This window comes from Dermacentor silvarum, chromosome 9 (genome assembly GCF_013339745.2).
Source record: "Dermacentor silvarum isolate Dsil-2018 chromosome 9, BIME_Dsil_1.4, whole genome shotgun sequence".
Lineage (NCBI taxonomy): Eukaryota > Metazoa > Arthropoda > Arachnida > Ixodida > Ixodidae > Dermacentor > Dermacentor silvarum.
In genome coordinates, this window is record NC_051162.1 from 103,533,354 (window position 1) to 103,554,262 (window position 20,909).

A 20,909-nucleotide genomic window follows, 5' to 3' on the forward strand; every position below is an offset into this window, starting at 1 on the left:
TGGCGAAAAATAAGCCGTATCGTCAACAACCTTGCATTCAGTCATTTTTGTGTCACTATAGGAGTAGGAATCAAGGTATTCTACTTTTAGAACGCAACTAGGTGCGACTGTCATTTGCATACTTTGTGCAAAAATGTTGAAACCGAGAACTGTTTACAGCGCAGTGCTCTCGTTTGCCGTCATATGCTGCAACTAGCATGCGATTCATCTCCATGACGTGCTGCAAGGATTGGGCAACAGTCTGCTTGCACTTTCTGTAGGAAGCAAGTAACCGTTATACGCCCCAGAGACAAGTGAAAGAATGCCATTTCTGTTCCGGTTATTCTGTCCACAGTTCAGATTTTATTTTTCTTCTATCTGCACACTCCCTTCTTGCAGACCTGCAAAAAATTAATGAGTAATCTGCAGGTTGATAACAGAATGCTCAGACAATATGCCGATGATAAAATAGTGTAATACCAATAAGGTGCATGATAGATCCACTCGCAATAGCTGAAAGTGCCTTTCAGAGAAAAAGTTGGAGGAGTTGAAGGCTTCTCACAGCTTTCATTTCATATCATAACGCTAACACTTGATATAAATCACAAGAATTTATGTCGCACGTGTGCGTTCTTTCATAGCCACTGGCGACTGGGCCGGGTATTTTTGCAATCCCTTTCACCGCGATGCTCATAATTCTTCTCAGCGATCTATACTGCGGCAGAAAGACAAACTTTATAACAGTTAAACGTCTTTAATTACGCTTCATACTTGCGTCATCTTCTCATGCATAAATCATCAACATCTAGTTCGAAGGATAAGTCAAACATCCGGCCGAAGTTTTCGCGAAGTGTCTGTTTTTTTTGGGTAATGACATCTTAGCGAGCCTTCCACCAGTTGATTAGGTAACCCGTAATGATCTTTTACCTGCTTTTCAGCCATAATGGCCTGTTATATACGCACTATTCGCACAATGAAGTTCGCTGTTATTCAGTCGTTATCCATGAAGATGACTGTTGAATTTTAGAGGCCCCAACATCCGCAAGGCGATGATCGAGGCGCTTGTCAGCACCTCGTGATTGCGCAATAAAGATTATGGTGGACGTGGCCCCTGTTCGCCGAGCAATGTGCGTTGGGAATATCACGAAAGATTTACCCTGAACGAGTTCCCTTGCTGAAGTGTTGTCTGGAAGTTGAAGTTTCAATATTTTCCTTGTGAATATTTTCGTGAATTCATCTCAGACCACATTTTCTAACAAAATGTGTGTCTCACCTTTGACTAGGCTAACATAGTCAATTTTCATGACGTAATTCTATCTCTCATTACCTGTGTGTAAATTTGCCACACTGGTCGTCCCTTCGCCGCTGCTGCGGTGTGGCTCGGGTATTCGTCATTAACAAGGTAATTACGTACTGAACAAAAGAGCGATGTAACCTCCCTAATTCCTAACCGACAGTGTTCAATCTTTGCCACAGTTTTTGTTTCCAAGTTTCAAAAACCCGATTCGTATTCCAAGCTGATCCTACTATGCCTCTTAGTAATGGTGCTTTTAATTAGTACGATTATAATATTTGATGACGGTTTTTATAGGCATCCTCTTTTCAACGGGGCGGCGACAAACCATCGCAATAGTGGCTAGATTTTTCAAGTTACACAGAATATGTTGTGGTATTTTTGCCAAGCTCTCCCTGGTGTTATTTTTTAATTAAAACATCTATCTCCATGTTATTCATTCCGTGCCAGCAAAGAAGGTGGGTGGGGGTTTTACTATTAACAGCGAAGCTGTTTAAGCCAGCCATGACTTGTGGTTCGTATTAAAATACTGCCGCGCCATAGCCATGGCAACCAAGAGCGCGTTGGAGGGCGGCGCGACGCATGCGCACGCGGTCTCCTCCTCGCCAGCTCCTTCCCTTCCCCACCCCACCTCTTTCCTCTCCACGGCGCGTTGGGCCAGGAGAAAAAAGGCGAAAGCTTGCACTAAGCCGCGCAAAGCTCAAGACACAGCGAAGCTGGCTGATTGATAGTGAACGGCTAGCCTCCAACGCGTTCGACGTCGGCAAGCCACAGCGTTCTTGGCACTGTGCCAACCCTAAGCCTGCATGCGTTTGGGGCCAGCCAGGAAACCTGTCACTCGTAGGCGCCGGAATGTCCAGCACTGGTCACGCGAAATGTCGCGAAAGCGAAGGTACCTCCAAAAATAATCGCTACAGACTACCTTCCTACATGCGTAGTTAGGTTAAACCAAGTTAAGACCTCGCAGCAACCAAGCAGTAGCAGCCAGTAAGACATGATGATCGACAGTTTCCCTATGCCTAAGCTTTGCACGACAGAGTGCAACTTGCCCGTTTTTTTTCTTCCCTGATATTTTTTTCACTGATACTGTAAACGTCTCTTGCTTATCTTAATTGCTGTTTAATACTTTCGTCCGTTTTTTATCCCAACGCGCCTGAAAGGTGGACGTTTCCTACGGGTTTTGCTGGGTCAATATCCTGGCATTCCAGTACGTTGTGCGCAGTCGTTTCCGGAGTTTTTCCGCCAGAGATATTGTTTCCTCATACATTTTAGAATATTTGCGGCCAGCTCGGGCCTCAAAACGCAAGGCAGTGACCCTTGCGTTATCACAGTTCCGCCTAACATTATATGAAGCGTTTTTATCACATTCCCGAAAGGTATGTAAAATTCCACAACTATACGCGTGCTCCTGAGTCTGCGCTACTGGGGCGAAAACTACAGATGACGTAAGCCACACAAGAAAACGTGTGAGTGCACGCATCTGCACCCACCGCACGCCTAAGTGTCAAAACTGTGCCCTGTTTGTCTCAAACATAAGCTTTACTGAAGTCTGAAGAGATTTTTTTGGGGTGCTGAGCTGCCACTGTAGTGTCAGATTGGGAAACGCCGGACATATATTTATTGCTAAGCTCAATTTTTTTACACAGAGATCGAGACTTGACAGCGGAACTGCGTAAGACTAAGGTGAAAAGAAAGCAACCACAACACACGTGCTGTACCGGTCCTGTGGTCTTTCGCTGAGTGTCATCGTCAATGACGCAGGTACGAATAAATTGATGTCAGCCAAATTTGTCCATATATTGAATGAGTGTTGAACTAGTAGGCAATTCTAAATTATTTAAACTCTCACTTTACAGTGGACAAGGATGGGTCTAAGAAGACAGCGTTACCTTATTAGGGTCCGACTTGTCGCATGGTATTCCATCTGGTGCAACAACGGCGTAAACCCTCCACTTATCTGATGCGTTTGAGGCCGCAGTGCAGATTATATTACATGTGATGTTGGTTTCAGCCATCTGGTAGCGAAAAAAAGGGCGTGTCGTTATGCAAAAATTATCTTTATTCCCAAAGGTGGACGTTTCTTACGGCTCTTGCTGGGAGAATATTCCGGCATTTCATTACAATGTGCGGTCTCACCGCACCTGTAAAGGAGCAAGTGCACGTTCTCAAAGTTTTTAGGTGAATTAAACTGCGTAAACAGTTTACCAGCCACTCGAAAAATGTCGCGAGGTAATATTCACAACCTCAGTTTTATTATATCAGTTTTAACGCGAGCCATATTTGAACTCATTATGAGCAAACTAGGAAATTACCTGTGAGTGGGCCTGGTGAAAGGCATGTATCTATTGTCGGGTACAACTTTAGAAGGCGGGAGAGGCCCCGCCCCGCCCAGTTGATGGAAGCGCGGCAGCCATTGGTTAATCAGATTGTGGCAACAACATATGTAGCAACGGCAGAATAGAAGCAGAAAACACAGCACAAAGACAGACTGAAGCAGCGTGAAAACTAAGAAAAGCTCAAATATAAAGAAATGGGGGAATTAAAAAAAATACTCTCAAATGCAAAAAAAAAACATAGACACATTTACACAGAGACGCAGATAGAGGTATTCGCAGTCGGTTCGCAAGCTGCTTTGGCTACCTTGTCGTATGTTTTTTTAGGCTTTGTTCCCACCGTAGCCTTAACACTGCCGTACGGATTTTTAATAGCAACGTATCACGAGGATCGAAAAGCACTGCAGAGTTGTGCTGTGGGAAAGCATATCGAGTGCTGGCAGCAGACCTTATACGTGATTGTGTCACAGCGGGCGTTCTAAAGCAAGCGCGTGCAGTGAACAAAGAGTACTAAACCACACAGCGATGCGAATTGATGCCAAGTTTCCTTGTAAAGGCACCAGTTTTACGGTCACAATTTTATACGACTTGGTAGTGGGGCTGACATTACGGAAACAAACGGTGCGGTCAAAGAACCGGCCGTTACTAATTGAATGACATTCGCTCAAGCAGCGCGTGTTACTCACGTTATTCGTTCTCTTGTTATTCGCTCCAAGTTATTCTCTTGTTTGAGCTTAGCATTGGTGGACAGCAATCAATGGGCGGTGCTACACAATGCTCTAACGACGCCGCTAGACGCTCGGCTATCTTATTACACTGCGGCCACTGATCCATCCCGCTGAGATGGCAGCGACAAATCTTTGCATTGGACGTTGCTTTCGCAAATCTTTTTTGTGGAGGCAAGCATAGGTTTGTTTCATCTGCGTACGCTTTTCTTATTTCTCCTGAGAATGGTTTTGCTCCATCTCTAGAACACGTCCGACGAAAAACACAGCGACACCGTACATGAACATACCCACCAACAGTACACGAATACACCGGCCACTGACAGTAGGTACCAGAGTTTGGCAAACTTTCCTCGTCGGAACGTCACTTTGGAGCCATTGAAAAAATACGCAGGATGTTAGTTTGCAGCAGTGTGTCTCCCCGGGATCCTGCTTTTAGATGAAACGTAGCTCAGCGTCACCGATGCTCGCTGCTATCTTTCTTTGCCGGATCACCGCTTATACCAAACGGGTGTGGTACAAATGGTGCACCGTAAGCGCGCAATATGATTTCCGGCATGGTAGACGACCACAAACAGTTTGGAAATTCACTCTCACGAGGAGCAGACGCACACAGCTGACGCGTGGGCGGCCATCTCCGTCGGCGGAGTCACCGGCCGTCCAGCTCATGACGTCAGTCTGGAGTGTGCGCCCATTGGTGGAGGCTCGTGTGCATCCGCCTTTGAGGTGCAAATGCCTCTATCTTCTAAAATTGTATGCGACAATAGGAATGCTCGAGAATAATTGTATTCAAAGTATAAAAGCTGAATGTTATCATTGTTTTGTAGCAGCTGTGCCCTTCAACGGTAGTGCTCGAAAATGACACATGTCATTGATTTATAACAGTGCAAAAATGATGTGCATATTTACCAGGTATTGCTGTATGTTTTTGCTTTGCGGACGTAACTGAATGTTCATTCTAAACACGCAACTTTTACGACGTTAACACGGATTTTGATGTACATTTAGTAAGGAACTCAATACGATATATCAGTAGCAAATCGCGTATTTAGAAAAGTCTATAAAAGCGAAACATTGAAATTTATAGTGCAAAAACATACATTATTCATCATGATTATAACTTAGTAAAAAGTTGCGTCGAGGAATATACTGTAGCACATTTACGCGAACACCTAATATTATTGTGAAAAGAAGCAACGCCAAATATTATCAATAAGCGCAATATACATGTACTACATTATGTATTGTTGGCAGTGCAACAATTCGGCAACATAGTATGAGTTCAGTGGGACTTTGGTTTTTTTTTCTGCTTGGTTGAATAGTCATAGGTTTTTGTATCTGCAATATAATAGTCAAATGTTGCTTATTACAAGGACACCACAAATTGACCGAACACGGCAATTGCCATCCAGGCAGTAGAAATTTAAATACGAGGCACAGTTTGGAGGAGGCAAAGATTGTCCACCAGAACTTCACTATAGCGTCTCCATATTATCCTACCACTAGGCAGTGACTGTGCACAGCATGGATAAATAGATTAAAAAGCAACACTGAGTACAAGGAGGTAAATTTTCCCACCTCGAAATGCAAAAGATATTGGCCTTCGGTCATAAACTTTTTGCACTTCCTTCTCTTCTTTTTTTCGTGTTGTTCCTCATCGGCAGTGGTGAGAACCGCAGTGGTAACGGCGACATCAGTGGGAGTTGTAGTGGGCATAATGGCACTTTCTTCAAACAAACACTTAGCCCGTAAGCGATCCCTGTGTGAGTAAAAAGGAGACGTTTCTGAGCTTTTCTCTTGTGAGGGAGGCCCGACAAATGAAATCGGCCGCGCATTTTTGTTTAATATTGCCATGAATTTTTCCAGTTGGATATTCCTCGCCGCGATGAAGACACGAACAGCGAAGGGTGAAGTTACAAGTTTATAAACGGGTAGAATTTGTTCTGAAATATTTTTTCTACAAATCTTCTATGCACAGTCATTAATTCTGCGAGTTTAACTGTTTTCACTCCGCATCATAGCACATTTATAGAACATTTACGTTGTTTCGCGAAAGAAATGGCACAATCATGAGTTATCTCGCCTCCCTACTTGCTATTCTGGAGCTGTTTAGACTAGCCCCACCAGCACAGCATTTACGTGCCATTGCTGTTTCTTTTTATTCTCCACTCAATTTACGCGATTTTGAACAATAGCAAAGACTGCAAATAACGCTGCAAATATCTGTGGGACGGCGTGCACACGCACATACTTATTTTTTCTTCATGGCTTGGCTCAGCTGACCTCTTAATTTACCTAATATCAGTGCGCGTCACAGTGGTGAGTTCATATTGAGCAGTAATTATTCTGTTGTGGTCCTTCTACGTTGAGCATGCGCTTATCGGAGTTTGCGAGGTTTCCTTAGACACATGCTATATATCATACGATCCTGTTCATTGTCCAGCAATTCGCAAGAAACGTAAGGAGATTACAGATCACTACAAAAACAATGCAGGCGCAAGTTGGAATAGGCTAGTGCAGGACAGGGGTAATTGGAGATCGCAGGAAGAGGCCTTCGTCCTGCAGTGGACATAAAATATAGGCTGATGATGATGATGGTGACAAGAACAATACATTTTGTATTGATGTCATTTACTAAAATGTGGCACTTTTTTCGGAAAGTGCTGTAAGTGCGGTTACGCATGCATGGCACATGGCATGTATGCGTAAAGATATACTTCACATATTTTCTAGCGTTGAAGACTGGGCGTGTTGATATAGCACACTAGAAGTTGGATTGCGCAACATTTTGGCGGGACAAACACAAAGAAACACACACACAGCAGAACGCCACTTGCAACTATCGATTTATTCCCTTGTCACCGGGATAAATACATGAAGATGCCCAAAATGGGAAGGGCAACAAAATGCAAAACGGTTTTACGAAAAGGACCTAATCTTAAGTTTCGCATCCTCCTTGTTTCTTTTGTGCGATGTCAATCAAGCACAGCCAAAATGATCATGTGATAAAGCCGGCTTGTTATTAGTGGATGGTCATTTTTGTAGAAGTGTATTGTATTTTGTTGCTCTTCCGTTTTACAGCGAAGCTGTTAAGGGCTCACTCTTCGATGGTCGCGTCCGGCAATAGAAAAAAACTTTAATTGGCCGTATGCTGTACGTGCGAGTGAAGGCGCGCGAGGGCGAGGAACGCGCGCTTTCACGGGGAGCGAATGCACGGCGGAGAGCAAACGCAACTTCCCAGTAGAAGGGGAGCGGTGGGTTAGGAGGGCATTGTGGCACCCTAGACTGTGCGTGTGCGTGCCCGCTATCCTGCCGCCGACTTTCTCTTGGCTCTCACCCGCCTCTCCCCTAACAGTGTCTATAACGACGTTTAGCCGTTCCTTCACGTAGCCAGCGTTTTGACAGCGGTTGTGTGCGGCCACACAAACAACGCGCACAACTGTTGTCGACGGCGGCGGCGTTTTGCCCGCGTTCGCACCGAATGCGCACGGCGTTGGGGACGTGTTTATGAAGAACGTGCAAACCTTTTCCGTACACCCTATGGCGGTGTACCGCAGCGACCATAAGGCCATGGTCCCTGTGGTCACTAAATAAATGAAAACCACCGGATCATACATATTTCACATTCTTTATTACTTCAAATAACTAATTACACCATCACATCCTAATAGTCATAATTGGAAATACATAATTCCCACTATGGTAAAGCTTCGCTAGTCTTCTAGATCTCCACCCCAGTGGAAGGGCTGACTGTTTTTTGAGTATCTTCTTCAATTTATTCCGACGACAAGGGAGTAAATCGATAGTTGCAAATAGCGCTTTGCTGTGTGTGTTTCTCTTGTGTGTGTCCTGTAAAAATGTTGCGCCATCCAACGTCTAGTAAACATTACATATTTGTTATTAAAAAGCGTGATCACGTACGCAAGAAATGCTGAGATGGCTCTCCGGCTGCACTCAGAGAATCGAGGGCGAATTTCACCCCCAGCCTGTGGGCTCATTATGGTTCCGGCATCAGGTGGGCATGCCGCCAGTGATTCAGCACCGTCATGGGAAGATCCCAACCTGTGTTGAACAAACATAATATTTGCACGAGAAAATTTTCGCCATAGCCATACAGAGCCATACAGAACCATCATAGTCATACATATGTCATAGCCATCTCACTCAGAAATCACAAATTACCAACCACAACCTAATTTAGGGGCCTGCTGACGCCCCAGTTACACATCCTAGAGGTTATGACTCGATAAGAAAAAAGGACAGTAATATTCTTTTATATGCGCTAGAAGAGGATAAAAACAACAATAACCCAATGAGCACACCAGATGAAACAAAGCTGCAAAACGAAATCCTGACCACGCTTCAGTCGAGTCTGAGTCTAAAAAGTACGAAGTCTTGCTTTGTATAAAGAAACTTCATTTGCATAATAACTTAGGATCCGCAAAAGTAACAGTTATCGATAAAACCTACAAGATGTTGCTGCCGTGTGTGCAAGTCTGTGTAATAAATTAGTGGGAAAATGTGGGTACGAAGTATTATTCAAAGACTGCGTCTTTTTTATTCGGTATTGCACTAAGCTGTACTTAAATGAAAAATAGTAAAATGCTTCTGTCAATACAACAATCGCACAGGAGCGCTAAAAATCTCGCATATTTAAAGAAATCGAAAAGTACGCACACACAAACACATCACCATATAAAGCCATCGTATATCATCACCATATAAAGCCAACAGACCACGAAGCCAAGAAAAGCAGCGATAAAATTAGCTCTGGTTGAAAAAAATTGAAATTGACAAAATGATAAGGAAAAGGGAAATGAAAGTGGGCGAAAAGATCATTTGCCGCTGGTGAGATCAGAACGCACAACCTCCACATTACGCGTGCGTAGCGCTGCAGATTGTTCAGCGGCGCCAGCTATCAATACATCCACTAATTCGGGTATTTCTGTTTACTAGATCTCGCTTTGGAGTGTTAGCCAGTGCCACTCAGGGCCATGGGGAGCGGATGAGAAATATGCTTTTTTTTGCCGATTGTTTCACGTAACACGCGAACTTAGAAGAACAGGCACATGGCTAAAGAACCCTCCAATGCTATTTCCCCGATGGCTTTATGGTCTGTTGACTTTATACAGGGTGTTTCAGCGAACATTTTGAATTTTCTTTAACTGCCCGTGGCAGATAGCACACTTCTAGTCGCTGAGGTTGTTTCACTAATCACACTAATTAATTTGTTAACTAGTTACCTTATGGCACATATTGCAGTTAACAAATTCAAGTGGGTGAGACAGCAAGGCACATCCACTTTAAAAGAATTGTGTGGATGACACTAATTATGGGATATGCGCCGTCCAACTTGCGATAAAATGCAGTGTCTTTCCACTTGTTTTGTGAACAAAACGTCGTTTTGTCCATTGAAGCACAAAAGTAACTTTAACACCAATGCATTTCTCCCCAAATTTAGGGAATTAGTATCTCGAAACTGCGGTGTCATCTTAAGAATTCGTTGCAAGTGGACCCTCCTTGCGAACTTCCTGGCTAAAATTTGGAAATCGTAACATGTGCCATGAGATAATCAGATTAAAAATATTATTGTTTTTTTTTAATTAGTCCATAACGGATAAATTTTGTTGCGAGTAAGGTCCGACTCTCCGAATAGACCAGCTCATGGAGTAGAACTGTGCTATCTGCCGTAGGCTAGTTTTAAAATTTTTTGAGTGTGCACTGAAACACCCGGTATTGTCATGCTTACGAAACTGGAGCCCCTTGGTTTCTCTTCTTGCATATATATATATATATATATATATATATATAAAGATTAGGAGTGTGCGCTGAACCTGGAGAAATAATCACGAAAAAGTACTCACTCATTTAACAACAAAGACAAAATATGTTACTAACGTTCCAGCCATTTGCCTTCATCTGAGGGAACAAGACTACAGAAGACGTTTGTTCACGAAGTGTTGGAAAGGGAAAAGACACGTGGAAACGACATGTGGCTCCTCACAAAGTGTTAGCGAAAATAGTAATGAACAACTAACTCACACGTTGTTTCGAAACTGGGCCAGAAACACATGGCCAGAAAACAACACATGGAAGGTTGTGATGAGTCACAGACGAGAAAGCTTTGTCCTCACCCTCAAAGAATCGAAGAAAAGGAAGCGTTCTTTCTACGGTGGTGAAAGGCGAAAAGCATGTGGGTGACTGCAATCAGCCGCGCCTAAGGCAACACTTTCACCAGTCTCCAGGGACCGCCGTCGTTTAGGAGACTGCACGCTAGAACAGACCTGCCGTGCTAACGGGGCATGCACCACAATAGCGGCCCCTAACAGAGTAAAAGAAAGAACATGTGTCAGCGCGAAGCAAGACCGTTTTACATGCGTCGTGGTTAAGTTACGAGGAATTTCATTTTGCCTATAACAACATTGTTCTAATCAGAAGGCAAGCACGTGAGTTTCCCAGTGCTTTCATTAATGCCCGAGGCGGTGGTAATAAACTTATAAATTAGGTAGAACTCACGAATTTCCCGGTCAAGGTGTGAGCGAATGCCTCATTCCAATATTTTGGATTTAAGTCAGTGAAAGAGTGACCAGGAAGGTTGACACGTAGGTATATGGGAAGGTTGAAAAGAGTTGTGGGTATTACCTGTGGTTATTAAATCATATCCTGAAAGGTGCCTCTGTCTGAGGAAGATGGTGTTGATTACAATTAGTACATTCAAGAAAGTAGACCATATTGGCGATGGCACGTGTAAATTTTCCTCTAATTTGAACAGGGAAGTTCGACGCTGTGCTGATTTCTTTTTGTGTAATTCACATGTGAGCGCAGACCTGGCAACGTGATTTGTTGCAAGGCATACAGCCTATGCCACGGCAAGGATTTAGAGTTTACTTGGTGAAATCATCGCGGAAATTTTTATTGTTGCTATACAAGACGCGTTACAGTTCCGCAAGGCGATCACACTGAGCAAGGGTGCTATGGTGCTTTCTAAGAATAGCTGAAAGCGTTGGCACCAAGGCAGAATGGGTAAGGGTTAGATTCGTGTGTTGTTCCCTATTGGGGATTTAGCTTTAAATAGGGTTGGCCCGCTTGAGTTTGCAAGTTCAAGTTACAGTGTCATAAATTACCTGCTCCGGGTATTTCTGCCTATGGACGTCTTTCATTAGCGCATTTATAGCACTGAAATCTTTGTTAGAATATATACACTGAAATCGGTGCGCTTGGCAGTACGAAATGCACGTCTTACAGTTACTGACATGACTACTCTGAAAATGCATATACTGGTTGGTGCCCGTTGGCTTCCTGTAAAGTTTCGTAGTTAATCTGGCCCTGACAGTCAGATGCTTACATCCAGAAAGTTAACACTGTCCTGCAAGTAGGGGTGAGAAACGAAAATAGTGGGATGAGCGCGAGTGAAATCAGCTATATATTTTAAGGAATCTGCTTCCCCATGAGGGCAAATCCTAAAGCGGTCATCAATAAAACGCTTGTAGCATAGTAACATTAAGCTGCGAGACGCGAGAAAAGTCTTCTTACTAGTACGGCCACAAGAATATTGGCGTAATTAGGACCAATTTTCATTCCCATTTACGATTTCGCTGACTTTCCCCTAATGAACCCCATTAAAGTTAAAATTGTGTCGTTCGAGAATCAACTTGAGAAGTGTCCGTAGCGTATAGCAGTCAACAGGCTTATCGACAGGCGAGTCTTCATACGTGGACAGCACCGCCTTTATCCCATCAGCATGAGGGATATTAGTGTTGAGAGAACCAACATCGAAGGTAGCTAGTAAGTACTTGTTCGTTTAAGTACTTCTGTAGCCTTATTCATTCACACCGATAAAGGTCGGGCCACCTCCCGAAACTTTCGTGAAATAATATTATTTTTGTTGGTAATTGGAGCGCATTCCTTGCATATATATATATATATATATATATATATATATATATATATATATTTGTGTGTGTAATTAAGTAAACATAGTCTGCACGTGAACTGGCCTGCATTTATGCATATGTCAAATAATAGAAATAATAGGCTGGCTGTTGTGAAGGTACTCACAAGTGTCCTATTTCATGAGCTACGCTCATCGCCCCGGTGTACTTCTTCCGGTTGTCTGCAGCAACGATGACACTATATGTAGTGCAAGCTGCTCCTGTATACGTAAGGCCTGTTTCGACACAGGTAATAAATTCTTTTTCAGATATGTGCTACAATACAAAGAGCACGCTAGAGCCCTTAGCTGGCTAACTCCACTTACATCAGTTAAGAGAACTTAAGCTTAGAACGTACTTCTTCTGGAAAGCATGTAAAACCTAAGTGTAATAGTTGTTAGCCCAAAAAAACTCCTTCTGGAGGAACGGTAAAGATAGAGCAAAACATTGACAAATAATAATGCGGAGATAAACGTAAATTATTGTGTCCAATAAGAATGCATCCAATAGCAGTTTTGTCATATTATCATTGGGGGAGATCCTGGAACTTGTGGAGTTTCAACCTGGACTAGCCACCACTACTGCATGCATATATTCAGGATCTTACCTGCACGTTTGCATGTAAAACACTCGCGATCATCGTTAATACTAACGCCTAAGTGTACAAGAGATTCACCTGCGAACACAACTATCATTCATAATCGTGCAACTTGATCCTGTGTCTTCTAAAATACATGGCAGCAGCAGGAGTTATAGGGTAGAAATTTTCCAGCAGCATTTCTGCCGTCGGCGTTGCCGTTGCCGTCGCAGTGACGTTTCGTAAAGAGTCCAAGGGTGATAACATCTGTGCCGTGCACCGTATGCTGTATGTGCAAGTGAAAGCCTGCGAGAGTCAGCCGACTATGTTGGCTCAATCTCGCGCGTGCAAGGAGGGAAAGCTGGGAGGAGGTGTGCCAGTCTCTTTCGCGTGTAAGGCAATTTGGGAGGGGAGGGAGGGGTAGGGCCGTTCTACTACGGTGGCTTCGGCGTATGGCGCGGCCGCACTGGCGTTATCTTGAAAGCGATCTACCATGGGGACACTGTGCCGAGTGCTTACAGCTTCGTGTGCGTGGTGTTTTGGCCGCTTGGTTCACGTTGAAGCGAAGGACGCCACGAAGGTCAATTCTCTTCTGCTCTGCCGTGTTTCCTCAATCGAGCGTTCTGACAGCGAGTTTCCGGAGTCATTGAGTGGGATGTATTCAGGTTTGCTTCTGCGCGCGTGACACCACGCTTCGTGATTTAGTTAGCAAGCGAATGTTTACAAGAATAAACGGACGATAAAAATGCTATCCTTACTTCGTATAGCTCTGTGCTAATTTGCTATCATAATGGATGCTTCGCCTTCCTGGTGAAACTGCCGCTTTTCTTGAAAAATTCTCCAAGTTGCAAGATACAAGTGGCGTTCAATGCACCACGATAGCAGCGAGCACTGTCGGCGATCGTCGAAATCTGATCTACCGGCCACACGTGCCGGTTTGACTCGGTGAAGGTTACAGCGTAATCGCCGGTGCTCGCGCGCCTTCAAAAAAGTCCAACACTATTAGCGTAGCGCATACAATCACATTGGGCAAGATATGGTGACAACAGACAAAAAATGTCGCAGTTTCGTCCGTGAGATGAATCATCGATTGTGATGGCAAATTAGTACACAGCAATGTGAAGTAATGATAGTAGCTTTATTGGCCCTATACCGTTGTAAACATTCACTTAATAACTAAAATAACAATCATGGTGTCACGTGTGCTCGAGCAATTATAAACGTATCTCCCCTAATGACCGCGGAAACTAGCAGTCAAAACGCTGGAGTGGGAATGCGCGACGGCAGCAGCGAGCAAATTGACCTTCGTGCTGCCTGTCGCTTCAACGTGAACTGAGCGGCAAAAACACAGCGCACATTAAGTTAAGAGCACTCGCCACACTCTATCCCCATCGCAGTTTGATTTCAAGATAGGGCCCGCGCGGCCGCGCCATACACAGCAGCCAGCGTGGTAGAACGACCCCCCCCCCCTCTCCCTACCCTCCCCCCGGTGCCTTGCGCGCGACGGATGACGTTGCACTTCCTTCCCGCTTTTCGCCTCGCGCGCGTGAGATTGAGCCGCCACCGTCACTCACCCTCGGAAGCTTACGCTCGCACATACAGCAAACTAGTGGGCGGTGGCAATGTTATTCCCTTGGACTTTATACGGAACATGACGGCGACGGCGATGACAACGGCAGAACTTCGCCAGGAGGGTCCATATATGTGTTATCGCAATAATAGGTAGAACCCAGTATAACATTTGAGAAACTTCTGTTACAGAAAGGGACGTCTTGTGCCAAGCAAAAACATTGTAATAGAGATGGGCCAGCGCAAAAAATTCACAGAAAACAAACAATTTATACGCGTGTCCATTGTTTTATGCATATAAATGACAAATGTCCAGTGAAAATAAAGAAAACAATCCAACACTAGATTGTTTCTAAAATGTTTTTGTGCGAATTACTAAAAACTCGATGTCCTGTAAGCATCATCCGTTTCATGATGATTCTTAATTCCAATCGATAAAGGTCTAAAATGTGGATAAAGATTATTCTAAAACCAATTTTCTGCCACCTAGACAGGTTACATTGATTAGGCAGTAGGATCTAAAGAGAGTGCAGAGGTCTTAACCTCAGCATGATTCAATTTATGAATATTCATTTGCGGCACAAAGTCGACAATAGCACTGCTGATACTCACATTACTGAAAGTTGTTTTGTATTTCAGTGGATGGTATATATAAATAAAAAATGATTCCTGCGGGAATCTTGGCGTAAAAATAATCTGGTGAGCGTCTTTATCGCTTTGGTAGCTACACTGCTAACATACCATGAAGTTTCCCTATCGACCTTAAAAACCTTAATGTTGGTGTTTTAAGTAAACTGGGTGAATACTTTTTTTCGGTACTTTCTTGCAGTAAATCGTACGGCACTCAAAAACCAACCTAGCTGTGATACAAAGGTAAGGTTCGTGATGATATAATACGAAGGCGCTTGTTACTAACAACCGAACAAGAATCATTGGGACGCCGAGCAATAATATGAGAGGCTTGAGTCTGCAGAAATTCAAAAGACACAAGATGTGGGTGAAAAGCTAGCAATCATGAGGTTAAAGAAAGTTTAAATGGCTGTGAATGAAACTAGACAAATTGAGGCGCTTGTGCGCAACTAAATATAGAGTCGGACATTCAAAAGAACAATTATTCAGCAGTAACGCTTGGTTTAAATTACTTATATATGACAATAAAATTTTTATTTCTCATCGCGGAATATATATGAAACAAATACTAGCCTTTAACCATCTTACAAAAAGGAATCAATAGAAGCAAGGCACTTCCAAATATGGTTAATAAAGAGCTGAAGAAATTAGTTGTAATAGGAATCCCAAGGTTACTCTAATATTTATGACTATGAAATTCGATAATACTGCTCTTATATTGATTGCTTGGTCCTCATTCGATGGCGACATCTTTAACGGTTTTAACTATAATACATTGACATCATAAATCAAAGTTAAAGTAACTGAAACTTGTAGTTTATTGTGTCAAATACATTTGTTGCAATACCAAAAATGCAATTTACTTAACTAGTTAATTAGTTTATATGCAGTCTATTAGCGCTTGGTGTGTTATGCCCATCGGAAAAAGAATTGCTTTCGTGTAGTTGATTGAAAATTTTGTGAATTGCTGACGTCGCGTTCCATATATCTTTTTGACAATATTTTATACAGTTTGTTTGAATAGTAAATATGAGAGCAGGCCTAAAAATATAGCATACCATATGACTCGAATACCATACCGTCGGGTCTCATGTGTGCCATGTCCCGCCTGAAATATTAAACAACGCATAAATGATGCCGTGATTGACGTTTTACAGAGGCCATGTCAGGCGCATCAGATAGACTAAAAGTATCTAGCAGATTTCGCTAGTCTGCTAGAAGATATCTATTTTGGAACAAAGACATTTTTAACGAATGTCTTACGTTCTTTGTTTCAACCCAATGCTTGCACGAGGCGAAAATCTGTTCTGGGATTCCTGATTTTATTTAGCTGGAGCAGTTCTTCATGCACTTGTCATGACAAGCGCTCATTCTCACAATTTACAGGATTTGACAGGTACTGTTTTTCTCACCCTACAAGCAAGATGGTGACATCGGCACGCTGCATTTCACTGCTTGACCTTGCCCGTTCTCTCAGATTCTCGAGTGTCTTGGGAGTGTCCACTCTGCTGTCATTCATAAGGACCACATAATTATCCGGCCCCTGTAAATTTGCATGTGAGAAGAAAATGAGGCAGTTAAGGGACTGCCACTTACGATAATGTTGGTTTCAAGGGCTGTCAAAACAATCGACCCAGGAGGTTGAAGTTGTTGCAGGATCTGGCTCACCTAGTAGCAGAATGTATAAAAAAGAATTAGATTCAATTAGCTGAATTTCCAAAGAGAAAGAGAGAGAGATAATTTATTAGAAAGGCGGAAAGGTTGGCCTGAGCGAGCATGCTCTGGCCTGCTACTCTGCACCGGGGAAAAAGGAAAGAGGACAAATAAGAGTGATGAAAGATGATGATGGAGCGGATGAAGGGATGCATCTATATACACTAACACAGTTGTTTCCTTAAAGTCTGGCGTCTAGTACTATGATCTTCAGTTAGCCCAGAGCCGCCCTTGCACATTGATGGTATATATGTAGATGTATACGGTACGGTCACACATTGCGGATAAAATATTACTTGCGGACAATCTTCCCCTGCCAATGCCTGCTAGCGTCGAAGGCAGCGTCTTCCGCTGTGATGCGTAGAGAGGGCAGTCGCAAAACAGATGTTGGAGAGTTTCAGACACTTCTTATTTATTTATTTATTTATTTATTTAAGTACTCTCAATGCCATTGCGGCGTTACAGAGAGGAGTGGGGTTACAAGTTCAAGCTAGCAGTATTGAATGATGCATGCGCAGGGTTGCTGGCGATGGGGCGATGGGGACACTTGGGTGCGTTCACAGTTGGGGCTCTCCGTACGGCCAATGAGATGTGCATAGCGTCGAGTTAAGGCGAGGCCCAGGCGAATCCGGTGAAGCATGCTTGCTTGGCATCGCTTGACTTTAGCTGGGAGGCGTAAAGTCCTGTCACAGTCTCTTTCCCGCAGAATTTCCGAAACATCGTAATATGTTCTATGCGATTTGTTAGAAACGAAAATTCCGGCTGCCACGACGCCAACAGAGGTCGACGCGGTGCAAATCATTGTCGTTCAGTTCCAAGATGGGCTCCCACAATTTAAAATAATTTTCTGACGTGATACAGTTGCGGACGTTTGCAGCGTGTGAGCGAACCGCTTATATGTGTAGAGGGAATGACACAGTGGTTGTTGAAGATGAAATGGTTTCTTACACTGAAGTAACTCTGTTTCCTACGTTTGGGCAGCGTGGCGTTGACATTTGATCATCTGTTTTCATTTCAGCAGGGACGCGCGTCTCAGGTGTCCGCTGCTTTTCGACTGCAAGTGGCTGGGTGTGCTTAAGCTTACGTTCTTCAAGCTCGGCTTGGATCAGAGCATCTTGAGGCCAGTCATTTTAGCGCGAAGCGATCCTACGTAGCGACCTGAAGACTGCATAACTCCCAGGTTGCCCTGATGGGGACAAACAGCTAGCATCTCTTTAATACAAAGTTTTGAAGTCACATACGCGTGCCGATGGTGTCTAGCGCCCGCCGTCATTTTGAGTGTTGGACGCCGTGACCAACGTCAACGTCAACTATTGCCACCTATGAAGAACACTGGTCGTGTCTGCTTTCCCCTGAAGCAGAGAGCGGATGTGTCAAATAAGTTACTACACACTGTTTGAATGGCAGTTCGCGCAGTCTCTTCGTGATATGCTAATATTTATGAGCTGCAATACATGAGAGAGATAGACCCTCACTTTTAGACTGCGCTACCAGTGGGATCGACTCCAGAGAACGGTTTGGGAGATGGCAGATAGCACAACGCTCGGCCGAAATGTTTCGCATTGAAGGTGTTGCAGAGTATCTCTATATTGTCCGACGCTGATTTCTTCTTACACCTTAAGAATTAAATTCAAAAGGTCGCAACACAGCTGGGCCACCTGACACGCTTGTCAAAGGAGACACCAGCTTTTTCTCTTCAACCTTTCGCCCCTCACGAAGCACATCCCGTGACCACCAAGCGGTGGCATGTGGACCTCTCGTGTTGCGTCGATGGCAGGACATCATGGGGGTGGCTGTGTTGCCGGCGTACTACTGTTATGCTCAATAGAGTATTTTACCAGAGGAAAAGAAGTGACTATTATCTTTGTATGAGGAGCAAGTGAAAAAATGCCAATAAACTTTGAAAGTTTCTTCAGGTGTTACTCTGCAAAATAAAAAAGGAGGTCTTGAAATAGTGTCTACCTTATTAACAGAGAGATTTGTTCTTGTCCAGCACTGGTGTTCTCACATTATTTTGTTTTATGTCAAAGATACTGCCGACCTCTCATACGAGGCCTTAGGCAGGAGTAAGTCAGAGAATGAAAAATTACACCTAGAAGTAATATTATTCAGAATAATAGCTGCGCGAAAGCAGAACACCAATTCAGGGACGAGGCAACGAGTTTTAATAAGTTCTGAGTACCTATACAACAAGCAACTCTGTTTCGCACCGGAACAAACAAAGAAGAGAAGCAATTGAGAATAAATGCTAGTACTTATAAAATAGATAAGTATAAATGTTTGTCGCCTAGACATACAGATAAGAAGTATCTGTGTGAAAGATAACAGACAGCAGTAAAGACAAGTGAGAGTATTGATGCCAATCGCATTGATGTAGAGGGCGATAATCAAATATTGTTGTTTGAAAGCAGACAGAAATGCTCAGTAAAGGGCAAAATACATTGGAATAGGGTGCACATGTGTAATGTCAAGCCTAAAAATTTAAGAAATAAAGAAAAAAGAAAAGACGGAAATCAAATGGCTTTATTGTTGGCCCAGCAGAGAGAGGAATCATTGAACGGTTGTGCAGTTTAGTATGTGTGCCGACAACGCTTTACAATCAGATAGCGTGCGCGGAAAGACTAATTTTTGAATACTTGTGTTCTGCAGAAATACTCCTTCTGATTTTTCGAATGCTCAGGTCGCGTTAATTGACGACTGAATGATTCCGTATACGCGTTCTAAATAATTCATAGCTTATCATGGTAAACCAGGTACACATACTTTAGCCGATCGTGTTGCCGTCTCTTTCAGCAGTGTATCTAGGTTAGCATTCTTTCAATGTGTGTTGGGGGACCTAAACGAACGGTGAAAATTCTAGACAAGCCGTATTGTTTTGGTTTGAATCATTTGACTTTTTTTTCAACTTAGCTGCGTCCATCCCACACCACAGATGAACATTCAAGGATTCTATGAAGAAACGTTTCGCGCGCAAGTACATTTAATTTGGGTTGGATCCACGGAAATATATTCCAGAAACTTGCGAAGAACCACACAGCAAAAGCGGTCGATGAGCGAACGTTGCGTTTTCATGGAACAACGATGACGATGGGCCTCCTGTTGTTGACACCTATACTTGCTGTAATTCATTTCGCTTCGGTTCATGCGTGCGCCTTCGTGTGGTGCCGTCACACGCATACTCATCAATACAATGAGTATGCGTTCCCTTAAAGAAAAAAGTTGGGCTCTTTGATGCAGATTCTGTGACTCACTTCGTGTGACTCACTTCTATTCTGTGATGCAGATTCTGTGACTCACTTTGCCTAGACAGCATCGTGACTGTTCTGGGAAAATGAGGTCCTTGTGGTCTCCTAGACTGTTCATCAGAGATGTTGTCGAACCGCGTGTTTCTATTAGGACTGTTCGCAAGTCGTGCACACAGTAGGAAGTCTCTTTCAGTATGCCTGTGGCTAAAAGGGCTACTCACGTTCCTCCTTGCGCTTTCAACGCATCTGCAAAGTCTCAGATGACGACATCAATTGATAGTTATCTTTGGTTCTGTCAACGACGTCTCTAACCATGGTACTACCGGTTGTAGACAATATTTTGTCTTGAGTGGGTACTTCCGAGTTGTTGAAGATTTTTGCATTGATGCCGTTCTTTCATTTACCTTCTTCAACGCGGTCATGGCTCGTAGTTTCGACTGAACAGTCCTTTACCGGTTGTATTCTTTGCAACGCTTCAAGGCACAAAATCAATAATATGGTCATTCCGCTTCCCGAGATCTGCGACACGCCTTCACTGTTTACACTCTGTCTCATTTCAGAAGCAATTATGATTTTAGACTTTAGTGTAACCAGTTTGTTTTTGTAATCTACCTGAAGGGTATATTCTTGATATATATAATCGTCAGAAGTGAGTACTTCAATCTTTTATTCTAAGAAACAAAGCTTCTCATGAAGCATTTCGAGAAGGCTGCTCATGAGGCGCCGTTGAAGCGTTGTGGCTTTACAGGGAGCCCCGTCGATATCATGAAAGATGAGTCTTGCGGCATTTCTGATAATTGCCCTATTCATTATCAGCTCGGTCTCGTTTTACCAGGTAGTGATCAGTTGATGGATGAGGGCAGTCGTTTCCGTTGACTCCGCACCTCCCGGCGAACCCATGAGCTCGTTGCCA

The 20,909-nt window shown here is 43.5% G+C and overlaps 1 protein-coding gene across 5 annotated transcripts in view; it reads right to left on the reverse strand.

The window, feature by feature from the left end:
- Positions 1 to 302: 302 nt before the first annotated feature.
- Positions 303 to 20,909, reverse strand: part of LOC125940021 (venom metalloproteinase antarease-like TpachMP_B) — a 34,464-nt gene continuing 13,857 nt past the window's right edge. For all 5 annotated transcript variants that reach the window (XM_049655675.1, XM_049655677.1, XM_049655674.1 and 2 more), the window contains 8 exons: positions 16,635 to 16,706; positions 16,451 to 16,581; positions 16,097 to 16,146; positions 12,390 to 12,498; positions 8,253 to 8,393; positions 5,910 to 6,090; positions 3,163 to 3,288; positions 303 to 380 (listed from right to left, as the gene is read on the reverse strand). In XM_049655675.1, coding sequence (XP_049511632.1) covers positions 354 to 380; positions 3,163 to 3,288; positions 5,910 to 6,090; positions 8,253 to 8,393; positions 12,390 to 12,498; positions 16,097 to 16,146; positions 16,451 to 16,581; positions 16,635 to 16,706 — 837 coding nt within the window. In that variant the 3' untranslated portion in view covers positions 303 to 353. The remainder of the gene's footprint in view (positions 381 to 3,162; positions 3,289 to 5,909; positions 6,091 to 8,252; positions 8,394 to 12,389; positions 12,499 to 16,096; positions 16,147 to 16,450; positions 16,582 to 16,634; positions 16,707 to 20,909) is intronic.